The following is a 16,552-nucleotide window of genomic DNA, read 5'->3' on the forward strand; positions in this document are numbered from 1 at the left end:
TTGATTTAGTTCTGGCTCCTAAAATGAAGTCTGTAAAGAGAACAAAGTGAGCATTGCTTGGAAATGGGCATGAGGATGTGATGTTTCACCTGTTCCTGTGCTTCCACCAATTCCCATGCCCTGCTGGGATGGACTGCAGCAAGATCCAAGCACAATCCCTTTGTCCATCCTTCCTTCCTGCTTCCCCTCCCTCCTCCCTCCCTCCACCCCCAGAGAGGCTGTCCTACTATGGTTTTTTCCTTTCCTTCCCCCCATCCTCCCCGGCTGTATGTATAAATGCCTAATCAAGCTGTCCTTGCATCAGAGGACAGCGCAGGGGACAGGGAGCAGGATGGCTCACGGCATCCTGGGGCTCTTGCGGCCCTTGCAGAGCAGACTGTGCGCCAGCAGAACTCGCCTGGTTCTTCTGTGTGCTGAGACTGAGCAGCACCAGGGCCCAGCAAGGGGCTGGGCAGAGAGAGCCTTCAGCTCCACGCACCAGGATGCCCCTGGGGAATCCAGGTGGGTCAAATGCTCCCACAGGCATGGAGGCACCTGCCCCTGGCAGGAACAGGAGAGAGGCCAGCCAAGCCATGGCCTCTGGGAGGTGGGGGATGAAACCACCAGCTTGGGTGAGCAGGTGCTGATGGGGAGGAAGGTGGTGCCAGCACCCACCCTGAGAGGAGCTGCTTCCCACCCCTGGAGCTGTGGGGACCTGTCAGAGGTGCTGGTCCTGCCTCCAGAGCTGTGGGGGCCACAGATAGTGAAGGTGACAAAGAGGCACAAGAGTCCTTTGGCTCATTTCCACAGCAGGAACTACTGCAGGCTCCTGCCAGCCTTTCTTCTATCTTCAGCCTTTCTTCTCTCTGCTTTAGGGATAGCTCAGGAAGAGAAGCTAAAATAAATGTAATTTGTGGATCTCCTAGACTAATAGAATCTGAGTGAAACTGTAATCTGCTAGGCATTGAGAGAGAGATCCAACCATTGCAGAAAATACAATAAACTATTTTGCTATCTGACCTTAGAGAAAGGTCATAGATAACCCCACTTGGTGGGATTTATGAAGACTCATTATCAATGGGATTTCTTTCTAATTGGTTTGTTGCTTATGAAATTATCTGGGTCAGTACTTGTAGGCATCTGGCTGGTTTATATAGCCTTGGAAAGTATCTTTTAAGGAAAACATTGACGGGGGAAGAACTGCTTTCATGAAACCTCCTTCACCACTTTCCTGTGTCACAAAAGGTTTGAGATTTTATTTTTTAAAAGGAAAGAATCAGTTGGCATACACTGAATTTACAGTGTTGAGTTTATCACATCCTGGTAAGATCTTTCCAAACCTCTGACAATTATCCAGCTAAAAAAATCAATTCGGTTGCACCACTAAGTGGCATTCTATCACTTTACCATTTCTATTTTGTAACAAATTATTTCACCCATAAAGATAAACCAAACATTGCCTAGAAACATGCCTATTTGCCATACAAATGGAATCAATTACTCTGATCCATCAAAAATGAGGAGGATTGTTTTGCTTTGTTTTGACATTTGAGGACTAGTCTTTAAATTGCATATTTAGAAATATCTGTAGGTGTCTTTATGAAGGAAATTAGTGAAAGAGAAGCTTCTGCCACTGGAGAATGCCTTGGGCTTTGGATGATGGGCACTTGGGTAGTGGCACACTGAGAGTTCCTGGACAAAAGGCCCAACCACTTCCAGGGTGCTGCCTTCTTTCTGCACAGGAGCTGGGACCTATGGGTGACTGGGACCTTCTATATATAAGTGATATATATACCTATATCTAAGTGAGCATTTGGTATGTACACTAAGGAAAAAACCAGTTTGCTCATATTTGCTTCCTCCAGCAAATATAACAGTCTCAGGATATGCTTGTCTTGGTGAGAAATCCTGAGCATTGCTGTCAGGGTAGGATTCTTCTCCAGATTGGTGAGAGCCTGGTCAGGAGGAGATGAACTGGATGCTGTTTCCCTCTCATTTGCAGATTCCCTTTCTGCAGTTATCATTAAGAGAAGCTGATGGCTGGGTTCCTAACTCTTGGCCAGATTAAATCTTGCAGGCTGTCAAAATAATTAGCATTTTTCCTTGAGCATGGATCATATCAGCTCAGAGGAAGTTACTCAGCCCAGTAGCTCTGTAAAAGCTGAGGCTGAACATGTCTCACCACAAGAAGGCTCCCTGTGATGGAGTTAAGGAAAGGCGTGGGCACTTCATGGAAGAAAAAGCAGCAGAAAAGGAACAATCACCAAGTAATCCCCTTGGGAAAGGGAAGGGGAAGCAAAACACGAATGACAACAGCCCTTCTTGCTGTATTAGTATCTGATCCTGAGGACTTTGCTTGTAATTGCATTGCTCTGCCCAGGATTAACAGCCCAGGCCTGGGACCTGCAAATGCTCTGCCTGCCTAGCCACGCTGCCTCTGCCAGCCAGCCCAAGCAGGGGCAGCGCATGAAGGGCACCTGCACTTGTTTGTGCACAGATAGACATTTATTCTGTGGGCTCTTTGATAAAGTGGGAAATATTTTGGGTCAATTCAGATTTGCCTGCCACTGAGAACTGATAATTTGAATTTTTTCTAATGCACATGGCACAATCCTTTGAGAAAGTGTTTGTGTGCACATTTCCCTCCAAGTGCCATGTCTCTAGCACTCAGCCAAAAGACCTCATTTGAGGATGTGCAGAAAAGGGTGGAGTCCTGATTTTTTGCAAATTTGTCTTACAGCTCTGAGGATCGGGTGACAGTGCATTTTATAAATCGAGATGGAGAGCGACTAACCACCACAGCCAAAGAAGGGGAGAGCTTGCTGGAGGTGGTAGTCAATCACAACTTGGCCATTGATGGATTTGGTAGGTGCTGCAGCAGGATATGTGCATGGGCTGTTAGGGCCAGTGGGTACTTAGGAATAGTGCAACGATTTGCCACTGTGCTCTGCCAAGACCATAAACAAGTTTCCCTTTCCCACCAGCTGCTTGCTGGGTGGCTCATCATGCTGAGATGGCAATGTAACCTCACACTGTCACACTGGCATTGCAGCAGCCTCTCTCACTGCTTTTGGCTGCATGGAGCGGATGTAAAAATTTGAAAACTGATGGTGATTCTCCCAGAGAAGAGGCAGGCTGGAAACTGCATCCATCTGTTTTGTTTCCTGGCATCTCTTTTGACATGCTCCAGATCTGTTAAAGGGCCTTTTCTCACACTGATCCTAAAGATGGTCTCTCTCACCCCCTTATTTTTCCTGATTTGTTCTTCTTCCCTTGCTTCTCCACCAGGTGCCTGTGAAGGGACATTAGCCTGCTCTACCTGTCACCTCATCTTTGACAAGGACACTTTCCAAAAGCTTGATGCCATCTCAGATGAAGAGCTAGACATGCTGGACTTGGCATATGGACTCACTGACACGTAAGCCTCCCTGCTGATCACAGCAGATCCTCAAGCCTCCGAGGCAGATTCACCATGTGGCACCTCTTTCTAGGGGGATGGGGCTTGTTCTGTACTACAGCTGTGCCTTGAGAGCTGCTTTCTCTTGAGGTACAGCTGATCTTTAACAGGAGCTTTAGTGAAAACCCATCCTGAACCATATATCCCAATGTGGGTGGGGGGTTTCTGCCTTTTCCTGGGGAACAGAGGAGCCTCACTTCATGTTTTCTTCTCAGATCACGCCTTGGCTGCCAGGTGTGCGTTAAGAAGTGGATGGATGGTGTGACATTGAGGGTCCCCATGGATGTGTCGGACATGAGGAGGCAGCTGGAGGTTGGAAAGCAAAGCAAACAGTGACTGGAAACGACTGCTGCACAGCTTACACCCTCATTTAGGTGTGGCAGGGTACTTAGCTCTTGGTTGACGCTATTGCTTTTTGTGGCTGGCTCGCAGTAGGCCATAAAGGTCTGATTCAGTAAAAAAGATGTGTTTGGCAAATCTCCTATTTGAACAAGGCAGCATGCTTAATAGGGTTTTTGGTATGTGTTTTAAGTGCTTAAATGCTCTGCTGAATGCAACTGGATTAAAGTGTATGGCTTTATATTTCCCTGGGTGGGTAAATATCTCTGCTGTATGTGACTCACTTTCTCCTTTGAAATTTAAGAATTCTGCTATTCTGAGTAACTGTTGAGAATTTTGCAAGGCTTGACTCTTTAAAAATGGAGCAGACTTTTCCAATTTGGAGAGCTTAAGAAGGCATTGCTGTTTGCAAGCCAGTGCACTGGTGGGCTTGGTGATGTAGGTGACTTGAGTTTGGTCAGCAAGAGCATACTGAGGACGTTTGTGTGCTGACACTTTCTGTAAGCAGGAACCACTTCTATGAACTTGAGATGTTTTGGGTCCCTGAATTATTCTGTGCTGTGAGCAGCCACTTTCTCCAAATGTTAAATTTTCTAATTGCTGTTACTATCCCACCTGTCAAATAAAATTCTACCAATGAGCCTTTTAGACCTACAAGATGCACTGTTCTGGTACCATGAGCCTGGCTGGGATAGAAGGAGATAGATGGAATTTGGTTGTCTGTATTAAATGCAGCACTGCCAGCTGATCAAAGGAAGTGATTGTCCTGCTGTACTCAGCACTGCTGGGGCCTCACCTGGAATACTGCAGGTAGTATTGGGCACCAAATGTAAAAAAGACATTATTCTGTTAGAGAGGGCCCAGAGTAGGACCATGAGGGTGATGAAAGGTCTCATGAAAGCCTTATGAGGAGTGGCTGAGGTCACTTGGTTTGTTCAACCTGGACAAGAGAAGACGGAGGTGAGATTTCATTGTGTTCTTCAACATCTTCACAACGAGAAGCAGAGGGGCAGGTACCAATCTCTTCAGTCTCATGACCAGTGGCAGAACTCGAGAAAATGGCACAAAACTCAGTCAGGGGAGGTTTACTTTGCATCTCAGGAGAAGGTTCTTCACCCAGAGGGTGGCTGGGCCCTGGAACAGACTCCCCAGGGCAGCAGCACCCAGCCTGAGCTAAGAATCGTGTGGTCAATACTCGTCGGCACATTATGGCATTCTTGGCACGTCCTGCACAGGGCCTGGAGTCGGACTCGATGATCTTGAAGGGTCCCTTGAACTCAGGATATTCTGCGGTTCTGCGATTTACGGAATGGCAGCGCGACCGTCAGGCCCAGGCCGCGGGGCTGCTGTGGCGGCGCTCTGCCGCCAGGGGGCGCGCGCGGGGCGGCGGCGGCGACTGCGATGATGATGAGAATGAGGAGGAGGCCGGGGTGGCAGCGGGGCCGCTGCGCTGTGCTCACCCTTCCTCTTTCTTCTCCCCCTGACCGGGGCCTGGGGCTGTCTCAGGGAGACTCAGCTGCCATTGGTGTCTAATGGCCTCTGTGCACCTCCATGCTTCCCCACTGCGGACACCAGCCCAGCCGCACCCGGCGTGGCCTGCAGTCCCTGTGGGCACAGGTGATGAGTGATCTGTGAATCCTCCCAATAGGCTTTGTCTTCCTCTCTGATTCTTCATGCAAAAATCGGTACAAATGTTTATTTATGCCAGAATTTTCTCCTTAGCAGAAGGGTACCTGCAGGAAAGATTTCTGGCATGGGCCAGAGCCATGTGCTGTAAGAGGTGATGGCAGCAGGGTAGGTTTTTGCAGGGTCCTAGCCCTGTTTGGGCACCATGGATGCGGTGATGTACTAAGGCTTCAGGACTGTGACTGGCATGTGACAGGATAGCCCTTTGCTTTGTCATACATCAGAAAAACCTTCCAGGCTGTGCCTGTTTCTCCCAAACCTCTTCTCCTCCAACTTGTCCTAGATTTACTGTAAAAAAAAGCAAAGATAATAAATATGGATTAAATGAAAGCAGCTAAGCCATCACATTCAGTAGCACTTCAAGTCTCTTGCAAAGCCAGGGTGATCTGGAGCTTTGCAGTCCCACTCCTCAGTCCCCACCTTGTTGTGGGCTGGCAGCTGGAGCCCAGGCTGCTGCTGGAAAAGGTCAGCTCTCCACACATCCTGGCAGGATGGCGAGGGAGGGAGCAGCTTCTGGCTTGGAAGGGTTGAATGACTACTGTGTTCCTCTTCAGAGTGTGGGTGACCTCTGAAGAAAGAGTTTCTAGCACAAGCTGTTAGCATGGAAATGCAGGGAGTCAGAGTAGCCCGTGCTGCTCTGGTGGGGCTGACTCTCCCTTGAAGGTGCCCTGGCATAATGGAGAGGCCCCTGCATAAAGGAGCTGCTACAAAGGATGAGGGAGAAGAAGACTGGCTTTCCTCACAGTTGAAACATCAGAAATAGAATTGGAAAGCTTAAAGTAAACTACAGCTGCCTCAGGCACTCCTGTCACGTTTCTGTCAGCCTGCAGGATAAGGAAAGAAATCATATATCCTGAACAGAAATAAGATGAGGCTGCATGAGTCATTTCTCTTCCAGGCAGATGAACTGGACTTGTTTGGCCTTGGTCTAAATTGGGAGCAGGCCCTGAAGGCTCCTTGCTTCCTGGATGGTGACCATGGAACATGACTTCCCAAGAGCTGCATCTGCTGGGGCAGTGGGCAGGGCTGTCAGTGTGTGACAAGCCAGCGTGGTCTAAATGGTCTGAAAAAGGGCAGAGAAAGAAGGGAAACCTGTTTGCCTCTCAGGGCTATACATTAAGGGAAAGTGTGGCCTTTCTGGGGCAGAAAGCCAACCAAGTGTCTGTGCATTTGTTATTTCTTGTTACGAGCAAGCTGGGGGCTGTGGAACATTTTCAAGATTGGTCTCTGAGTTGCATTATTATCTGGCTCATGGAAAAGGAGGGCTGTGAATTTCCAAGCCCAGAACTCTGGTTTGTGTTAAGTTTTGCAGGATTTTGTTTTGTTTAAAATAAGAAAAGTGTTATAATACAGAGCTAGGTTAGAGCAGCTACCCAGAGAACTGTGCCCACATTAGGCAGCCTAAGATGAGGCAAGGAAAAATTGTGTGTTTTTCCCTGTTTCACCCAGTGTTTCTCTAAACTAATTTCTTTCTAAGTTTCCTCTGATCTTTTTAGGTGATGCAAATTATGAGCTCTTACTCTGCATTTGGTTTAGGTCCCCTTTGACCTGAGCCCAGTCACTGAGTTTACATCTGTTAGTATGTTTAGAATACAGAATCATCTCTCTTCCAAGAACAGGCAGACTTTTCTTATAATATTTACTGCTCTTTCACCTTCTTGAAAAGACAGGAGTAACGCCTAGAGTGCTGTGCTGGCAGAAGACTTCTTGCCTGTCAGAGCTGGGTTGGGAGGTGAGTGTGTTTCACAGCAGTTCAGTGCAAATACGACCACCCTGACACAGGGGAGAGAGAGCAAGAGCAAGGGGGAACAAAAAGTGACACCACCACAATGACAACTTGTGTGTCTTTTATTAAAACAGTTACAACTTTAGCTCTAGAAAAAAAGACTGTGGATGCTTTATTGCTGTTCACGTGTGAGGAAAATTATGTTGGTGGTGGAGTTGTGTTATGATTATATACACCTTTCATTATACAAGGGCCACAAAGGTGATCTGGGACAGAGTGCCACATCTGAGAGGTAAACACCCTTCATCTAACAAAATAGACTGTATACACCTAGGAAAGTGGGCTCTGGGCTTCCCCCTGGTTCCCTTGCCCTAGTATTTGATGATGTGAATTTGGAGTGCTGGGCCAGGTTCCTGTCACTGACCCTCACAGGCACCTGGCAGATGAGTGGAGGGATCTGACACCAGATAATTTTACAGAGGTGGCTTTCCCATATATGCAAGGACTGAACCATGGCAGCTGTCATGCAGCTCCAGCTCTGGTTATTTGCAGACACTCAGCAGCTTGCAGGGACACTTATTCCACAAGCTTTCAGTCAATAGGATTCATGTATTTCTCTTTTCCTTCACCCATTCACTGTTCACTAAGATAAAGGATTGTCTCTCTGACAGATACCACCATAGAAAACTCTCATGTAACTTTCAAATGAACCATCGCAAACCTTTCAACCTTTGAGACCTTTCCCATTGTTTCCTTAAAACAACCTGTCAAACTAATGTGGTGCTCTCAGCATCTTTTTAGAGCTCAGCTGGCAGTGTCACAACCCTTTGACAAGTCCCATTTTGTCTGTGGCACTTCTGAGCATGGCTTTGAGGGATGCTGCAGGACTCCACTGGCTGCATCTCTTTGGTGGTCCTTACCAGCAGCCTGCTTAGCACATCCCTGCCTGGAATTCCCCAAAATTAATTCTGCTGGAGTGCACAGGGACACATACTCTGCTGAGGGGGAACTCAGTGTTTCTCTGAGCCAGCATCGCTGATGAAGCCTGGACAGTTTCAGTGCCTGGACTGACAACTTTCTGGCAAGATGGGACTTTGCTTCAGCCTCTACTCAACAACATTCCTGACAACTTCCACAACTCCTTGACCTCGTGCTAAAACCAAGCCCTGCTCAAGTCCCTCTCAGCATGGCTAGGAATTTAGTCACTTGCCTCATCCACACTGCCTCTAGAAAGGGGCATCAGCATTGACAGAAAATTGTCAATTTTCACTAGGACTGAAACTCCTAGCTACTGAGCTACTCCCAGAGGACACAGAAGAACATTCACAGCCCTGTCAAAGTGACAGTACTAAAATCCTTCATGGCAACTGTGTCTCTGTCAAATGCTAACTTTGGGGAAGGTATGAGAAGAAAGAATCACAGTGTAATTAATTCCAGAAAAAAGCAATCTTGGCCTTAAAATGTTACACATGCTGTCTGTCAATGAATGCTGGACTTTGGACTCTGGGCTCCAGCTGCTGATTTGGGAACCCAGCCTCAACCAATAATGGTTGAGGGCTGTGAGCTAGACCAGAGCAGACAACAGATGAGCAGAGTGAAGCAGCAGTGATTTCTGGAATGAAGGTGAAGAATTTTCCTTTGGATGAATGGTTGTGATGAATAACAGTGGGTTTTGTGCAAGTGTAAAGATTTTTAACTAATTTAAAGCATTAGCTGTCCCTGTTGTCCAGTCATCTACCAACATCAGCGGCTGACTGGAGAAAATAAAGCAACGTTTCTCTTTTCCTGCTGTTAAAAAAAATGGAGTCAGGCCCTGTACAGGTCAGCTAATTCAAGGACAGGGAGAGTCTGGTGGTATTCACTCCATTCCACACCAAGCCAGTGAAGTCTCTTTCATCAGTAAAGGGCATAAAGAAAACACAAGAGCAGCCCCCCCACCTCCCACCAAAATGAGTATTACATACACATTAGTGTCACTTTACACTTGTTGCCCCAGGCAGCCTGCTAAATTCTTCACACCCTGATCATATATTACAGAATATTTTCTGTTGCACATACACAAAAAAAAATATTTAGTTCCTCCACAACCATTGCCTTAGACAAAAGTCTCTTCTGCAAACACCGCTGTGTCACGCTCCTCTGTGGCCACCTCTGCCACAGGCTGGCTCCTGAGCCACTCCACCCTGCTCCGGAGCAGTTCCTTCTCCACTGCATCCACCTCTGCTGTGGGACAGGGCTCGGTTTCATCCTGCTTGAAGTAGTCCCTGATGGTGTTCCGAATGGTGTCAGGGAGGATGATGCGGATGGTGTGGCTGAACGTGTCCGAGCCCTTGCTCTGGGTTGGCGCCTGCGCCGTTTCCACTGGTTGTCTCTCCAGCTCCTCAGGAGCAGAGGCACTCTGGGGGCTCTCTCTGTGCTTGGCCTGCAGGGATGGGACCATTGGCTCGTGGTGGTAGCGCCTGGAGAAGGACTGCAGGACAAGGGGGGTGTTCTGCCCATAGAACAATGTCTGGGGAATGTGGACTCTCACAGTCTGCAAGCTCTTGGACAGGCTCTGCTCGCTGCTGCTGCTGGGTGAGTCTGTGTTGCTGGTGTTTGTCACAGATCCCTCCTCTTCTCCCACTTGAGACCCCCGAGAGCTTTCTTTATTTGGGGCCACATAAAAAGTTATCTTGGTGCGCTTCAGGCTTTCCTGGCTCAGAGGGCAGTCATCAGTGCCTTTGATCTCTATGTTCTTCACTGTCTTCTCCCTGTGCTGCTGGTGGCTGGCCTGTGGGGATGTCTCACTGCATGGGCTGGCAGCTGGGTACTCAGGGCTTTCTTCAAACTCTTTGGTATTATCCTGGCTCCTGAGCCCTGGGCCAGGGTACCCTGAACAGCTCAGCTGTCTCTCCTCCTCTTCCCAGTCAATGTCAGTGAATGAGCTTCCCATGGCAGCTCTGCTGACACATGGAAAACTTTTCTGCTCTCCAAAGAAATGACTGGTCTCTCCAGCCTTGGGTTCACCCTCATGAAAACTGTCCAGATTGCACAGGTGTAAAGGAGATGTGAAGGATTTGTGCCACTCTTTTTGGGACCTCTTGGCAGCCGTGGGAGACACAGCATGAAGCCTGGCAGAAGTGCCAAACATGAATGGCAGGGATGAGACCTCTGTGGGACTGATGGCTGATGACTCTGAGCAGTAGGAGAAAGCACTGTCCAAGGAGCTAAGTGAGGAGGCAGAGGGGGAGGTGGTGGTAGAGGACAGGCTGGAGAAACTGGACCTGTTGGACAGGCTGGACTTCTGAAGGCTGATCTGCTTCACCCTGGAGGTGGTCTGAGGTGGTTGCCACAAGCTCTGCCTGGCCTTATTAACCCCAGGGCTTAGGCCCTCATCAATGAGCTTCTGGCTCTCCATCTGCAGCTGTCTGAGCCTGTGGACGTAGTCAGCGTGGCTGCTCATGATGGTGGCGTCGCAGCTGGACTGGCGGGCCACGGGCTCGTGGCTCTGTGGGGGCAGCTGGGAGCTGAGGCAGACGCTGGGCTCGGAGGAGCAGCGGTCCCGGGCCGGGCTCAGCGAGCGGATGGAGCCGATGGAGCAGAAGGAGCCGTCCTCCTCCAGGAGCTCGTAGCTGTCTGCACTGGCGTTGGTCTGCGCTTTGCTCTGGTAGCAGGCTGTGATCTCGCTGAACAAGTCCCAGTCTTCCTGATCCTCATCGAGTAACAAACTTCTGGGTACTTCAAAAATGGCATCATCAGATTCCAGGTGGTGCTTTGGCCCTTCTGGATCACAAGTGGAAAACTCCAGCTCATCGGAGGAATCATCATGCTGAGCCAAGCCTATGTCTGGGGCAGAGCACACAAATTTATTTGTTGCCATATATTTGGTACCTCACAACCAAACCAGGGAAATTGTATGAACCCATAGAAAAACAAAGATAATTCATTATTCTCATAGGAAATAATAAAAAAATTCTGGCTTGATGACCAGTTTTCACCATGGGCCTGTATTCATAGGATAGCTAACAGAGACAATCTCTTTCCATACAAACCATGTGGTTTAGCTTTATAGAACTAACCTGGAAAATAAAAATACTGCTGGGACATGGCAGTGTTAAGGCTACATTAAATTCTTGCAATGGTTAGAGCAGGTTTAACAGCAGCCACGAAGAAAGACAGCCATCTCTGGGGACACACTGGAGTTTCTGCACCTCAACCCTCTGCTTTGCTTTCTCTTCCTGCCTATGCTTGGCAGGCAAAGGGAAAACAAAACCTAGCTGGTTTTCAATGTTGGTCCTTAGAAGAATGGTGAAGGTAAAGCAAACTCTTTTGTCTGAGGACTTTACCTATTAAAAGATTTTAAATATTTCTGGAAGATTTACTACCACCAACTTACCCAGAGATTCCGCTGAATTTTTGGACTTCTTTATGTCAGGTCTTTGGAACAAGGAAGCAATATCACCCCCAAAAATCTCTCCTGAGTTTTCAATCAGAAACTGCACTAATAAGGCCACCTGGCAAAGACAGGAATTCACAGATTCAGTTTCATGAAAACAGAGCAAGTAAAATCATACCCAGATCGTCTCATTTTTTTTACAAAGATGTAATTTCATCAAGACGCTGTTAATAATGTGGCAGTGCATCTGTATGAACACCTGAGGCAAGAATATGAACTATGTGAACTAGTGCTGTGAGCCAGGTATAGCACATTCTACAGTTTTCCTCACTATTGCTTGCACCTCATAAGCTCCAAGCAAGCATTCCTCCTTTCTGGTGCACTGTTGTGCTCATTGCTCATTTTGTTCCAGCTGAGGTGGCAGTGTCCAACTTCAGCTGCTCCAGTTTTCTTGGGCTTGCTTGGCCATATAGGAAGCTCATCTGGTGAAGCAATCACTGCTTGCTTTTTCACCCTGGACAGCCTGAGGGGCTAAACCCCTCCCAGCACAGAGGAAAGGATGGGGCCTGGCTGCTACTCAGCCAGCACTGCCACTGGCCCTGTGCCTTCCTGTAGACTACAAAAGGCAGTACCATAAAAAGCAGTGAAAGAGGAAACCAGAAGTTTTCCCAAACCCATGGAAGATTACCTTCTTTGTAGAGCGACTCTCCTCTTCAGGCCCAGTGGGACTCGGTAGCCACAGCATATTGGGTGCTATGCAAAGAGCCAGGTTAAAGGCATTCATCTGATTCACTCCAGAATTCTGCTCAATATGATGCAGGACTCCAAAGAGGTGTCTGAGTAAGATGAGGTTGGCCTCTGGAAGCTGGTTGATGAGACTATTCAGGGAGTGGGAGAAAAGGAAAACAGTGCTGTTCACAAACATCTGCTCTTCGGATTCCAGAAGTTGCATCCCAAAGCTTTTTCCCTCCTCCTGCCCCTTTGTACCCAGCCTGAGACATCCCCATTTGATAATAAGGTGAATCTGTGTCACTCCCGTCCACCAACTCATGTGAGAGCCACAACTCTGCATCCAAATTTCCCACCTGCTCTGGTCTCAGACAAAGGGACTTGGGTTCAAAGCATGTGGGGGAAACCCACAATGCCTTAACTAAACAGGGAATGCCCAGAGGAGACAGGAGACAGCTCCAGGCCAGCAGCACTCCACAGACACTGCTGTGTCATGTGCTGTGGGGAACATGGGTAAAGAAGGCCCAGGGTAAATGTTAAGGTTCAAAAACTGAGCTGAGCCATGGTTGAATAAATGGGATATCCAGCAGCTGATAAACTGCTCATGCTCAGGGCAGCAGTTTCAAGGCAGTAAAGCTGTTTTCAAGGTCCACATTTCCACCTTGACAGGGCTGTTTCTTCTAACTGCCTATATGATGATCAACCTCATTTTGTGCACGTAAGAATAAAGTTACTGTCACTAAAGATTTAATTCTGCTACCATAGATGTACTCCTAGTAGCTGAATTATTATGCTTTTTCAATTTACTTGTTCTGGCAATTTGAACTAATCATCAGAAGAGAATTTTTAAATTACTTTTTTGGGATCAGAAATGTTGAGGATGTTCAAAAAAGACCATTGAAAAGAAAATTTTCTGATCCATGACACTGGCAATCAGCAATAGCTCCTCCCCTGTGGCCTGGAGCATTGCCAGTAATCTCCCAGAAAATGAAGGCTGTTCTAAGGCTCATATGGATCCCCCTTTACCCACCAAAAGAAACTTTTACAAACCTTTTGATAGCTTCAATCTTATGTGCCCGATTTTCTGTGTCCATAGCTTCCATCCACAGTCCGTGCATGTCTGAGGATAGAACACTGTCAGGTATATTTCGGAGAAAATCCTGAATTAAATATATATATGCAGAGCAGGCTGGTCAGTTTTGAATTCCTGGTTTCAGTTTCACAATGCATATAGTCACTGTTTATTCATATAAAGCACAAGATAAAACAAGACACTGCACAAACATGTTTATTCTCCCCTCCCATGCCCACCAAGCTGTCTTCCTCAGGCTCTTTTGTGGCAGCACTGCAGGATGAACAGGCAGCCCTTCTGTTTTGCCCCTTCTCCAGAGCAGGACTGTCCCTTTTCCAGTCCAGCAGAGGACTCAGCCCTGGGGCTCTGCACAGATCTCTCTGAAACGTTTCTCAGCTAGGAGGACTGCTGGTTTTTCTCAGGGAACTATTCAACAACTCAATGTATGTCTTGTCTTGGGAACTGCCTGGATATCAGGCCAACAAGAAAAAAGGGGTTTTTTTTATACTTTGTTGCCTAAATTACTCTGACCAGATTTAATTGCCAGTACAAAATACATGTTTTTCCTTACTGAAACATGGGTCTTATCACAAGCTTCATCCTCCACCCACCACAGCCCCTCTGCTTGGATTTAGCAGCTGCTTTCCCTTGTGCTTGCTGGCTGATCAGAGGGTGAAGGCTGGAGGTTCAGAGAGCACAGGTCAGCTCCTGTTTTGGGGCTTGCAGAACAGCTGCCCTCAGGTGGCACAAGCCTTCCAAACTGTCTGCAGCCTCTGCCTTGCATTCAGGAATGACAGAAAACATCTGTGCTGCTGCAACCAAAGGGTTTTTATGCATATGTCAGTGCAGCATCTCCCATGTTATTTGGCACTGTACAGACATCACAGCTGCCTTGCAGGTGGACATCAATGCTTTTCCTGCTGGGAGTGGTTTGGTATGGGCAGGTGCCAAAGGGAGCCCCATCCTGAGGGGCTGCACATGTCTGCATGTGAAAACCAGGCCACTGAATCACCTCTGTGCACACAAACAGGTGAATCCTCCCTACCCATAAAGAATCACTGCTTCCTTAAAGAAGGAAGGTGCCACTGGCCCAGACAAGCTGAGTTACTTGGCCACACTTACCGTGATGACAGCTGCAGCCACAAAGACTGACTCTCCATCCACCCGAACATCACCTCCAGAGTTCAGCTTCTCTTTCAATTCCTTGCAAGTCTTGGCATTGGCAGAACGTCTGAAAATGCCTGTAGTAGAGGGACCTTCATGGTACAAGAGGAGCAGCATATCCTAAGAGAAAAGCCAGTTGTACTTTAGAGCCTAATTCTTTACCCTCTTGTTTGTGTATATTATTCATCATGTGTTGCAATGTAATTAGCAGATGACCGAGTCAGTAATGGGAAGAAAACAATACAAGAGATTTATCTTAATCTAACCAGGGACAAGAACCTGACAGGCAAGCTTCAGATAAAGTTCATGTGGGCATGCTTATTCTGTGACAAGTGTAAGCCCAGGGGACTTTTGTAGTGAGTGAGTTCTAGGCTACATAGCATGGCAGGATGCACTGACATTGCCCCTTGTCAGCTGGTGATGACCTTGAGACACCCACTGAAAAGGACAGATGCCTGTAAAGGAAGTGATGGGATTACAGGAGAGGGTTGTTCCCACCCTTGTTACTGAGTCTAGATCACAAGTAAACTATGATCCTCTTCCCCATTCAATCCTCATCAGAGCTGCAAGTGGCTTTAAATTTTGGGCTAAACACATCAAATTCACATCAAGACAAGCAGTCCAGGCTGCTGCTCACCATGATTGGCTTGGGAAGGATTCCATCAGGACAGACAGAGGACAGGGACAGGCCGAAGAGCTTGCGGGGTGTGGTAGGGGACTGTGAGGGAGGGCTGCCCGTGGGGGTGCTGGTGCTGCGGCGCAGGGCCCAGTCAATCAAGGACTTCTTCCTCTTGGTGTGCTTCTGCAGTGACTCTGGAAGCAAACACACACCTTCATTACACCCCTATCTGCTGGACAGTGAGTGATCTACAGTGGAGGCAGAGTTCCCAGCGAAACAAGCTCTTTCTACCCTCACCTGTTTATTAACTGCACTCTTAATGTGGATGGTTAGACAATATACAGCAGTGAAATCACTTATTCTTCTCTCAACCACCAGCAAAACTCTCAATCACCATTCTTCTCTTGCTGTCCCTGCAGTGCAAGAATCACTTCACCCTTGTGACCAGTGATAAGCCTTAAGAAAATGGCATGAAGCTGAGTCAGGGGAGGTTTAGGTTAGATCTCAGGAAAATGTTTTTCACCCAGAGGGTGGCTGAGCACTGGAACAGGCTCTCCAGGGCAGTGGTCACAGCTGTCTGAGTTCAAGGAGCATATGGACAATGCTCTCAGGCAGATGGTGGGGCTATTGGGTACAGGGCTCAGTGATACTGATGGTTCTCTTCCAACTCAGCCTTTTCTATGATTCTATTACAATGACTTGCAGTTGCAGACTAACAAAGGACTGAAATCTAAGTCTGAACATTTGCACAGAGAAATTTCACCTCTCTGCAGTCTCTTCCTCTTTACATTCCATTCAGGTGTGAGAGCAACTCTGGATACATGTATGATGCCAGAAGAGCTCAGCACTGCACTGGTCAGTAAAAGTCGCTATCCGGCTGTACCACACTCCTGCAGCCCTTACCTCTCCTCAGCTGCATTGGAGCCTGGAGTCTGGGTTTCAGGACAAACTGACACTGTTTTTCCTTTGAGAGCTGAGCAAGGAGGGAAGCCTCTGTGCCATCAGCCAGGAGAGTGTTGTTGTTGGTTCTTTGTTGATGGTCAGCAGAGTCCCGGAGACAGCTCAGGGCAATGCTGAAGGGATGCTCGTGCCCTGTTGAGCAGAGTTGTGTAAAGAGCAAGAAAAATGCAGAGCTATGGTAAAAACTCTTACTGTTCTTGAAAAATTCCAGCTTTGGTGATCTCCATGATGAATGCTTAGAACTTAACAGACAAAATTCAGAAGTTTATTTTAAAATGTTCCTCCTATTTCTGAAATCATCCCCTACACATCTGTAGCACTCCAACACCATTGTGATTGTCCTCAAGGCTCCCATATACACACCTACCCTCCCTCAAGCCTGAGGAGTTCCTAAAACCTAGAAGGAAAGTTTTCAAATAAACAGCCTGTGAAGGCATTGATGCAAG

The 16,552-nt window shown here is 47.6% G+C and overlaps 2 protein-coding genes across 2 annotated transcripts in view; one reads left to right on the top strand and one right to left on the bottom strand.

Annotated features, from left to right (window-relative positions):
• The first annotated feature begins 281 nt into the window (after positions 1-281).
• LOC135447748 (adrenodoxin-like) lies at positions 282-4,532 on the top strand. The gene is made up of 4 exons (XM_064712829.1): positions 282-501; positions 2,720-2,844; positions 3,268-3,397; positions 3,652-4,532. Exons 1-4 carry the CDS (start codon positions 332-334, stop codon positions 3,770-3,772), a joined length of 546 nt encoding a protein of 181 aa, XP_064568899.1. The 5' UTR covers positions 282-331; the 3' UTR covers positions 3,773-4,532.
• A 2,761-nt stretch (positions 4,533-7,293) lies between these two features.
• LOC135447617 (rho GTPase-activating protein 20-like) overlaps positions 7,294-16,552 on the bottom strand; it is a 30,323-nt gene continuing 21,064 nt past the window's right edge. The window contains exons 9-15 of the mRNA XM_064712621.1: positions 16,050-16,238; positions 15,165-15,340; positions 14,486-14,647; positions 13,342-13,451; positions 12,251-12,440; positions 11,563-11,680; positions 7,294-11,012 (exon numbers count right to left, since the gene is read on the bottom strand). Of these exons, the coding sequence (XP_064568691.1) occupies positions 9,283-11,012; positions 11,563-11,680; positions 12,251-12,440; positions 13,342-13,451; positions 14,486-14,647; positions 15,165-15,340; positions 16,050-16,238 (2,675 nt within the window). The 3' untranslated portion in view covers positions 7,294-9,282. The remainder of the gene's footprint in view (positions 11,013-11,562; positions 11,681-12,250; positions 12,441-13,341; positions 13,452-14,485; positions 14,648-15,164; positions 15,341-16,049; positions 16,239-16,552) is intronic.

This window comes from Zonotrichia leucophrys, chromosome 4A (genome assembly GCF_028769735.1).
Source record: "Zonotrichia leucophrys gambelii isolate GWCS_2022_RI chromosome 4A, RI_Zleu_2.0, whole genome shotgun sequence".
In the NCBI taxonomy this organism is placed as follows: Eukaryota; Metazoa; Chordata; class Aves; order Passeriformes; family Passerellidae; genus Zonotrichia; species Zonotrichia leucophrys.